Source organism: Mugil cephalus, chromosome 19, assembly GCF_022458985.1.
Source record: "Mugil cephalus isolate CIBA_MC_2020 chromosome 19, CIBA_Mcephalus_1.1, whole genome shotgun sequence".
NCBI classification, from domain to species: domain Eukaryota; kingdom Metazoa; phylum Chordata; class Actinopteri; order Mugiliformes; family Mugilidae; genus Mugil; species Mugil cephalus.
In genome coordinates this window covers 10769837-10780375 of record NC_061788.1, presented here as the reverse complement: position 1 = coordinate 10780375, position 10539 = coordinate 10769837, and the positions used below count along the sequence as shown (strand labels likewise).

Sequence of the window (10539 nt, the reverse complement as noted above, 5' to 3'; positions counted from 1 at the left end):
TTTTTTTTTCTCGTTGAAAAAGCACCAGACACGCCAGTGTATTTCAAGTAGCACATCTGCTTTGTATTTTATTGCAACAAAAATTGCACCAAGGCTAGAGAGGGATACAGAAACACAACAAATGAAAGCAAAGTTCATCTACAAAATTGGTGAGGAGGCTTAGACACAAAAGCAGAGTAGTGGTTTGTACAGGCGAGGAATTATTTATTTTTTTTATTAAGTAAGCCAACACTGACAGTACCATGTAGAAGTCAAGGCAGCTAGCGGTTGACTTCTGTCCTCAGGCATCGCAGTCAGACAGGGCACACGGCATGAGACGACTACAGCACCAACTCTGAAAACGTCCAAGAGATGCAGGCGAGGAGAAAAGAAAAAAAAAAAGGGAACGTGCGATGTTACAGTGGAATTTCGTGGGTGCTTTTCGGTCTGTAATGGTCACCTCACACGTTCTGTGAGACGGCAAGTAACATCCATAAACATTTCAGTCCAGTGTTTCCCCCAGGATAAATGTTTCTATCTGGGGAGGAAAGGCCTCTGAAACAGCGTTTAGACCACGTGACGCGAAGCCTCCGTCCTCTCAGGCGAAGAGGCCCGTCAGAGAAACACTGTTTCAGTCTGTTGCCCCTCTTAACAGATCAAACATCTTGCTGCTACTGATGGCTTTTGTGACTGGCATATAGAAAATTAAACTTGTAAAAAAAAAAAAAAAAAAATAAGAAAGTAGTCCAATCTAAGGACAACGTAAAACAAAAGATCCACTGAGCTGCAGATCGTGCACCCTGGTCCCTCTCCAGAACGGACTGGAGACAAAAGGTTTTTGGTATGTCAAACATTTAAATCCGATAAACAGCTATTCTTAACCACATGGCACGACTCAGCCAAAGCCACACATCTACGGCAGCTCTGCTGATGGTGTTTAAGGCACTATTTGTTACCAAAATGTGCAGGGAAGCAAAAAAAAGGTGAAGGCTGGAGGCTCATCCTGCCTCATTGGCTTCCTCTTCTTATTACTTTATGGCACATGGTTGCAAATACTGCAAAAAAGCATTCATACGAAATAAACACTGACACGATGTCACCACTCGGCACACAACCAACGACACGACACAAAGGAATGGAAAATGTTGGGATGCATTGGACAGAGGCTGTTTTTTTTTCTGTTTTTTTGTTTTTTAACAAACACTGATTAATTACAGAGATCAGTCGCTCATGTGTTATTAAAGGATGTGGATGTATTCAGTTTTTTTTCACGTGGAAACAAATAACACAGGCCATTCATTTATACCCATGTCAGTGATAAAGGGGGGGAAAAAAGAAGCACAATACATAAGACATGATCATTTCAAAAATGATTGGTGAAAAGTCATGTTGATGAAGAATTGGCCCCGAACCTCATGTCAAGGCCAAATGACAGTGTTCATTCATAGTTAAGGCTTTTCATTGTTGCAAACTCCATCGTCATCATACATAAAGATTCCTTTGATTCCATCCATAGTAACCACAGGCTTAGTGTTTCAGAGCGTGCTGTAGTGTGAACCTACACTGCCGCTGCTGCTCTCCACCAGGCTTTACCCTCCAGCATGGCCACAGTTCACGCACATGCCCAGGAGAAAGGGTAGTGTAACAAAGAGTTCATGTCAGTTTTATGTCTTGGCAGTTTCGGGATTTTAAGGCGCTACCTCTGAACAATGTCACTGATCTCTTTGACGGAGGACAGCAGCTTGCTGAAGTCCTGCTGCGCGCTGGAGCCCCCCGTGGCAGTGGGGCAGATCTGCAGCTCGCGCAGGCTGTTCTCGAGCTTGTTGATGGCCTCGCGGAACGCGAACTTGTTCCTCATCTGCTGGATGGAGTCGACGTAGCTCACGCAGTACTTGGACAGGTTCTTGCCGGCCTCCAGCACGGCGCTGTGGCTCCCCGTTTGCTCCGAGTTGCGGCAAATGGCGGCGCGCAGCAGCTCGGCGCCCTCCAGCACCATCTCGCGCGTCACGGCGGAGTTGGGCGTGCGCTCGTTGGGCGTGCGCGGTGCAGTCTTGCGGAGCGAGCATCGGGTTTTCGCCAGAGGGGTGAACGGGGTCGAGCTCTGATCGCCTGGGGAGGCGCCCAGGCTCTGGCTGGAAGGGGAGGTGGTCACTGAAGAAGAAGAGGAGGAGGTGGAGGTCTTTAACGGTTGAGGTTTAGAGGTGGAGCCCAAGGGCAGCTTCTTGGAGCCTTCACTGAGGGTTGAGCGGGCCTGGTCAGCGGCGGTGGTTGTGTGGTGGGAATCTGAGATGGAAGGAAGGCACTTAGCTTTGCTGTCTGAGGTGGAAGACGAGGTGGGGGAGGGGAGTTCTTGAGTGGGGCTGCGGGAGACCTTGCCTGGTTTGGCATTGGTGGGCGGCGGCGGAGGCGCTGGCTTGGGTTTCTGTAACTTTCCTCTTTCCCTGAAAGACGAGGAGTCCACAGTATGCTTGTGTCTGCGTGCCCTGCACTCTTCTCCAACGGCCCCCAACGCAGGGAACATATTGGTCTTAAGGAGCTCGGCGTGGATGGCGCTGGTCTTGGCGTTCTCCAGCCCCGGCAAGCCCGGCCTCTTCACTACCTTAGGTGTCAACGCCTGAGGGCTGGAACCAGGACTGGTATCGGTGTCCTTGCCCAAGCAGATAGAGGAAACATCTGCCGCATTCAGACGTGGTGGGGGAGTCAGAGTTCCCATTCGAGGGGCGTTCTCCCCTTTCTGCTCATTGGTCCTCTTTCGCGGCAAAGCCGGCTTACCCCCAAAGGTGCCTGAGTCAAAGTGGCGCTGGCCCAGATCCCGCGGCAGCGTGACCGATTTCCATTCGCTGACGTCTGAGCCGCTGGGCATGCTGGAGGACCAGAGAAATCTCTTTGAGTTAGAAATGGATTCCTCCTCACTAGGTGGCGTTGTGGCCGCCTTCCCTCCAGGTCCAGGCACTGCAGGAGCTCCCTTCTTTCGGGGGAATAAAGGTCCTGGGTAGTTCGGAGCCCCGTTTGTGATACCTCCAGCGCCATTATTGTTAGTACCCAAGACGTGCGAGTTGTCATTAAGAGCCAAAGAAGCACCGTTGTTGAAGTTTTCACTGTCCCGAGGATCTGGGGTGACAACCCTCCTGTCAGTGTGGACGTCCATCTCCCTGAAAGAGGAACTGCGTTTGGGTGGTGTTGGTGCGTTCTTTTTCTTTATCTTGATGAGGCTGAGAAAGCCACTGCCACGTGTCTTGTCCTTGTCTTTGGGTAGCAAGCGGTCATCCTCATTCAGGTTGCTGTCCAGGATGGGCCGCTCTTTCCTGGGGAGCATGGGCGACCAAACGGCCGCTTCAGGCTCCAGTGGATCTAAGGTGAAAGTGTAAAACGAGCCATCAGCGACAAAGACAAATAGAAGACACATCTAATTATAAGTTCTTTTTATGAAATGAAAAAGAAAAAGATATAGCGGAAAGAACTATTTGAGAATACATGGTGAAAAATTAAGAAAGTAGACAAGTGTTTCCTGAGATAAAAATAAATCTTAGGGAGCAGACTCCACCAGCTGCTATGTGCACCTGACTGCACTTGGATCTTTCAGGGTGCTTCAACCTCAGATTGACTGAGGTAAAAATAATTGAGGTCACAACCACTCTGAACAAATTGAGAACTTGTACCATTACATTTCTACCTTCTATAGTCTTTTGATATAGTACAATTGGGCTTTGTACGTGTTTTCAATGACATGTGTTAGGGTTAGGGATATCCCATAATTGAGGAAGATGGACTTCAAATGAACTGGTCACATGATCCCCTGCATCATCTGTGGTGATGAGGAATACCGAAAAAAGTGTTTCCATTGCACTTTTGCGATACAATTTATATCGAAACGTTTGAAAAACCACGTCATGGAAGCGCAACAGCGTTTTAGCCATGTTTGAGAGGTTTTTCACAATGTAGGCGTTTTCATTACCACTTTTTTATTGCGATATTTAGCTTTTGCATTTCTATGTGTAATGGTAACACAGAAAATGTGCGTCCCACCTGGACTATCTCCTTCCCTGTTGTCCATATTTTTCCGGACAATTCTCTTCTTTGTGGGCAGCTCTGGGGCCTGCTGGATGGGGCCTAATGTTGACTTCTTCTCCTTCTTCCCCAACTCCTTTTCCACCTCTGAAAACACACATTTGAGATAGATTTAGCAAAAAATACGGGAAAGTATCTCCTAACGGTGTTTTAGATACAGAAAGCAGCACTCACTGACCATCAGAGATGCTGGATTCCTGGAACATGGTCTCGAAGGCTTGGTGCGTTTCAGCAAAAGACGGACGCTCTGAAGGGGTCCACCTCCAACCTGAGAAGAGGAACAAAACATGAGAATCAGAAATGCTTCCAAACAAAAACAGCGCCTTCAATCGTATTTTACATGGACGCGTCTTGGTACTCACAGGCCGTCATGAGTTCGTACACCTTCTCCGGGCAACCCTCTGGTCGGTCCATGCGGTAATCTTTCTCCAGGAGTTCGTAGACCTGCGACAGGTCAATGCCGGGGTAAGGAGACATGCCGTAGGTGGCAATCTCCCACAGCAGCACACCAAATGCTAGAGATTTAGAAACAACACAGGTGGTTTAACAATCGAAACAACTTCAACGTCAGGTAACTGTGGGCGTATCAATGTGAGAAAACTGGTTAAGATCAAAATTACCCCAGACATCAGACTTAATGGAGAACTTGTTGTAGGCCAGACTCTCCGGAGCAGTCCACTTGATGGGGAACTTGGCCCCGGCATGAGCTGTGTAGGTGTCTCCCGTCATTAGCCTGCTCAGGCCGAAGTCTGCAACCTTCACCAGGTGGTTCTCTCCCACCAGACAGTTACGGGCAGCCAAGTCCCTGGAGAAGAGAAGAATGAGAATGAACACGAGAGGTAATGTTCAGAGGCGAGAGGGATGAGACTGGGTGAGCTGATATGAACACACAGTCTGCAAAAAAATATTGAGAAAAGGAAAATAAACAGTCTGTCTTTGATACAGCCTCATCTCAGGTTCTGGATTTCAACAGATGTATGAAGCGCAGTCACAAGCCGAGTCTTGTCAGGCTTCGAAATTAAAATGCAGCAGAGCAAATATGAAAAGACATAAATCATCTCATTGCGTCTAAAGGTCCTTGTTAAACGTGCCAGAACAAACTAGAGAAGTTACAACATCGACGAGAGGAGCGCTGCTCTGGAATGGAGAGAAAAGAGATAATGAAATTTAAGGCCAAAGCTTGTTGTTTTGCTCCCTGGTATTCTTGGAGCTCTGACTAAAACCTCTCCCTTTAAGACTGGTGAACAAACTGTCTGAAAAACCTGCGATACTCTAGGTTTTCACAGATTTTTTACAGTAAAAAGACCAACCTGTGTATAAAGTTTTTTTTCTCCAGGTACTCCATGGCGGAGGAGATCTGCGTGGCCATGTAGAGCAGCACCACAGCGTTGACCTCCGCTCTGTTGCACTCCCTCAGGTAGTCTAGCAAGTTACCGTGGGTCATGAACTCTGTGATAATGTAGAACGGTGGCTCCCGTGTGCAGACGCCTATCAAGGACACGAGGATGAAAACACACCGACATTAGCTGGACATCTTGTGTTTTTATGTCACATGCGTCTGCTAACACCGCGTGGTTAAAAGGGTTATAAATACGATGTTTTCGTACCCAACAGTTGCACCAAGTTGGGGTGTTTGATCTCTTTCATAACGGCAGCCTCCTTGAGAAACTCCTCCACTTCCATCGTATCTTCCTGCACAGTTAATGTCACAAAGAAAAACCATGAGCGGGGTGCAGTTGCATCCGTACAACACCAGATGGCAGCATTAATCAGCCGAGTTAAAGATCAGCAGCGGACACCGTGTTCACGTGAGACATCGGGACGTTCTTCGTACCTTTAGTGTCTTGACGGCCACGGTGAGGTTGTACTTCTTCCAAACACCTTCATACACCTCCCCGTACTGGCCGCCTCCCAGTTTGTGCTTCATGGTAATGTCAGTGCGCTCCATCTCCCACTTGTCGTAGTTGGGAGAAACCCCGTAGATGGTGGGCTTGTTGCGTTTCGGCGCCGGGTAGTGCAGCGTGGTGATGAGGCCGTCGGACACGGTGGAGTGGTGGTGCACCAGCTCCGCCAGCGTGTTGAAGCGGCTTTCCGACGAGACGTACAGCTGGAGGAACACGAGATTCTACGTTTGAGTGGATGCACACACGAGGTCAGTTTTACTTCCCGTTGATACACTGAAAATATTACATATTTGCATTTTTAATTGTGTAGTTAGGCTTAAAATGTTACCTAGACGTCTGCGCATGTGTCATTAAATACGCATTGAGATGCATGAAAAGGAAGTGCGTAAAACCAGTGAGATCTAGGAAATGATCTTTTAACAATATTTTACAAAACTGCATTTAAATATGTCATTCATAAAAAATGATCCCAGCCCATTCCAGGCTTAGTAGTTAGTCAGGAAGCTGGTGGATGGAAGGACATTGGTCAGGGCCCAGTGGACAGTCTTTTCCATCATCCAAGACTTACATAACCCGAACAATGATTTGCTCTACAATCTGCCATTTGCCTTTTCTTTCTTTTTTTTTTAAACTTATGAACGGGTTCTTTACCCAAGCTGAAGACACGTGACGGAAAAGTAAAAAGGACAACCTTGACCGTAGTGAAAAGACTGTTGAAAAAGAGGATTTAATGGTCAGTTGGCTGCTCTCCTGGCTTAAATATTTACCTAAAAGAGTGGTTACTAACACAAAAACCTTCTCTTTTTTTTCCTTTTTTTTATTCAGAGCTGTGTTAATCACAGGGTCTGTGTGAAACACAAGCTGCAGCTTAAGGGAGTGCTGAGGTAATCTCGAACTGGAGAAGTCGATCATACCAGACTCTTGACTTGTAGCTCAGTGGGAGGATGGAAAACAACATGAGACCGAGGACCAAGTGTAAACGTGTGCATGTGTCTCGCTGCCTCCGTCTGTGCTTGTCCGTTTTCTTTTTTTTTTTTTCCCCTCCTCTCGCGTGCACGCGCATACTTGGCTGCATCTGTCTGTGCTAATGCATGTCTTAGCATGGGCGTCAGTGTCTGGCCAGGCCTCATGTCTGCTGGCCATTATGAGCAGCACAGTGGTGGTTAGGAGCATTTTTGTCATAGCTGGCGTTCCTGGAGCTACTTCACCTCGCTGCATCACGCACGGGAGGGTGACACGGCCAAAATGGCAGCAGCCTCTTGACTGGTTTCGGGGAAATCCCTCCCCGAGAGACGTTCTGCCGTACTTACAGGGACACTTAACTATCCTAACCATCTCATTTAAAGCTCCAAATACACTGGCGTCTTTGCCCAAACTAAATCCCATAACATTTTAATGACAATAAAATGACATCAAATGAATTTTGTTTTTGTGATGGCTCCGAATGTCTAGCTCTGAGAGAAATAAAACCCTGGCCTCAAGACTCTTGAGAGGAAGTTACAAATATGTCCATCAATTGCAAATGGAAGCACCAGGTTGTTTAAGTAAGAGCAATTAGACCTGTAGCACTCTTGCCACGGCTAGCCATAATAAATAAAATGCCCTTATGTCCTGATACGACTTTAATGTGTATGTGTCTGTGTCTCCACTGATGCCTACCTTTCCGTCAGATGCAGTGTTAATCCTGTAATGGTAGACTCTCCCCTCATACCGCAGGGAAATGGACCTCTGGCCGGGGCTGCTCTCGCTCTCTCGCACCAGAAAGCTTCCGTTGATGCCCGAGCTGAGCAGGTACTCGGCGGCGTTGCGTGACACGGGCCCGTGGTACCAGCTGTGCTTCTCCAGGCTGTTGACCGGGGTGATGTAGTTGGACGGCACCCAACCTTGGCCATTCTTGGTCTGTGCCTCGCACCACTCGCCGTTGTGATTGTAACCCAGCACGCGCAGCTTCTCTCCTAGAGCCCACGTGAGATTAAAACGTGTGAGTTATCCGTGCTGATTGAGAACGCTGGCAGGATGTATACACACTTAAGCTGAGCATAGATAAAACATAAAAGTAACAATCCTTGTTAGCTGGGTGGTTAAATCCAAATCGAAAAACAACTTTTCTTTCCTGTGTAACACGCTGTATTGGAAAGGAAAGTTGCTACAGGACATTTTCTTGTTTATTCCGGCGCATATGTTCCCTCCTTCCTTCCTCTGTTTGTCTCATCCATCTGCAGTATTGTTTTATAGTTTGTTCAGTGGAAAAAAGACCCATGTGTGAGACCAGTGTCAGGAAGTAAGAGTCAGATGGGAATGAACACATAGAGGGAAGGAGACGGGACGTAAATAGGCAGATTCCCATTCATGGTCATAACCTTATTGAGACCTTGGCTATATCTCCTGTAGTGAGTCACACTTCAGGAGATATAGCCATAATATCACTGTCAATCAAAAGTCCACTAATGCTCACATGTTAAGTCACATGCTGACTTAAGAGCAGCCACTTTAAGAAATAAGACCTACTGTGAACAAGAACAGCTAAGATACGATCAGAATTAATTCTCCTAGATTTTCCTCAGGGTGGCCTAGTGACCCAGAGGTTTAAGGCTCATAGGAATGCCTTGGTTCAAATCCAGTTACAGACTTTTATTGCATCATGTAATCCAGATTTCCTTTCTCCGCTTATTTCCTAATGCTTCTCTAATACCGCTACTGACTACATGCAAAACATCTGAAGAAATATCTTTATACTTCCCCTCCGCTCACCTTTGGTGATGCTTAGTGTGTTGTCGCCACTGGCCACGAAATCGTAGAGCGCGACAAACAGGTTGGGGTCATTCTCGCTGGGTCCAGCCAACAGGTTCTCTTTGGAGTTCCAGCGGGCCGCTTCCGTCAGACCCTGACCCTCAAAATCCGGTCTCTGGAGAGCTTCTGGAAGAACAAAACAAGAAGAAGCCCGTTAGGACGCATGTAATTAACTGCAGCAACGAGCAAACACGTTAACAGCCATTTAAAGTCTGCGACACCGCCTTTCAACTGTTCCGTGCTCAAACAAGCAGATCAGCTGCGATCCCACCGTGGGATTAGAGCCGTGCGACCCGCGCTGCCCTTCACGTCTTTGCAACATTTAATTTCCTGCGTTATCCATGCTTACTTTTCATTTTCCCCGAACGCCGAGAAAACCAGCCCACATCAGACCATGAGAATGTGTTTCAGCACGAACCTTCTACTCAAACTGTAAAGACAGTGAGCTCGACTCTCACAGGAAATGTGACAAAGTGCGTTGTGTTAATTATAGACACAGCTTGAATTATAGCAATTTTAGAGCAGTAAAGTGATGGAAAAAAAAGACAAAATGTGAGAAAAGATAAAACGAGTCAAAAGACATAGTGTTTAAGAGGGACAGGGAGAAGTTTCACATTTTCTAACTGCTGTTTGGCCTAATCGTGAGCCTGATTGTGTGGTTTCCCTCAGCTGTTGTCACACATATTTTGGAGGCGTCTTACATTTAATCCCCTCCCCCTCCTCCGCTCCCAGTTCACACAGCTTTCCGTCCGAGACAACAGGCGTTAGGTTTTCAACTTCCAGTGAGAAAGCGTGGCGAGATATAATTCACATTAGTAAATTCGATTAACTTAATTTTCCCCGCAATCATCGTATGACTGGAAAAAAAAAAATAAAAGCCAGCTACATTTTTGGGTTGTTTTTGTTTTGTCAGGCTACAAAATGCCCATGTGCTAACTTTTCTCCCTCCCTTGCAACAGCTGACATCCTCCCTGTGTTTGCACCTTCACCACCTGTCCCTACATAGCTCGCATCGCTGGTCGAGCTCCTCTGCCCGCTCCATTGTTTTGTTTTTTCTACTTAAATCGCTTATTTTAGTTCAAAATAGTTTATGTAAAAAAAAAAGCGTATTGATTTTCTCCTCGTCACATTTCTCAATAGCCGTGCAACTGCGCTATTTGTGTGTATTGGCAGCTTTTCAGACACATGACCAAATATTTGATTGAAAACATATTTCAACAGGAAACCATCTGGTGACCTGCAGAGTCTCAGGGTTTGGTAACAGTGGGAAACAAATACCGACTCGCAAGCATATTTATTTTGTAATCCAGCGATTATGCTCAACAACTATTACAATTATGAAAGGAGCTGGGAAAAGTGGCAGACAAAACTGAAAATAAAGGAGTAAGTAATATACAGCAGAAATCAAAATAACCGGTTTTTAAGCTCAACCGCATCCTGTAACAGCGATACCTGCATCAATGAAAAGCTAATTCGGCTGGCAAATTTGAGCTTCAGAGGGCAAAGTTCCCTCAAGGCAAAAACGACACTGAAATACAGCTAATTATAACACCTTTCGGGAATTAAAGAGCAAGTCTAATAATATGTGCTGGCACCACATAAACACTGGCTGGCTTTGTAAGGTGTCAAGCCAAAACCAATTATGTATAATTCCTAGAAAATTACAGTGGAGACTCTGACAAGAGATGATTTCACTCACACCACCAAGTGAGAATTTGTGTCTACCGCACGTCATCTACGACCTGCTGGCACAATTCTGATTTCCGCAGGAATAAAAGTGTATTAATTATCAAATAAT

General features: G+C 46.4%; 1 protein-coding gene across 4 annotated transcripts in view; it reads right to left on the bottom strand.

The window, feature by feature from the left end:
• Positions 1 to 37: 37 nt before the first annotated feature.
• Positions 38 to 10539, bottom strand: part of abl1 (c-abl oncogene 1, non-receptor tyrosine kinase) — a 35027-nt gene continuing 24525 nt past the window's right edge. For 2 of the 4 annotated variants that reach the window (XM_047570325.1, XM_047570327.1), the window contains 10 exons: positions 8703 to 8867; positions 7611 to 7906; positions 5882 to 6172; positions 5655 to 5739; positions 5358 to 5535; positions 4668 to 4852; positions 4410 to 4562; positions 4226 to 4315; positions 4006 to 4134; positions 38 to 3330 (listed from right to left, as the gene is read on the bottom strand). In XM_047570325.1, coding sequence (XP_047426281.1) covers positions 1676 to 3330; positions 4006 to 4134; positions 4226 to 4315; positions 4410 to 4562; positions 4668 to 4852; positions 5358 to 5535; positions 5655 to 5739; positions 5882 to 6172; positions 7611 to 7906; positions 8703 to 8867 — 3227 coding nt within the window. In that variant the 3' untranslated portion in view covers positions 38 to 1675. The remainder of the gene's footprint in view (positions 3331 to 4005; positions 4135 to 4225; positions 4316 to 4409; positions 4563 to 4667; positions 4853 to 5357; positions 5536 to 5654; positions 5740 to 5881; positions 6173 to 7610; positions 7907 to 8702; positions 8868 to 10539) is intronic. The other 2 variants (XM_047570326.1, XM_047570328.1) reach the window with 1 other exon arrangement.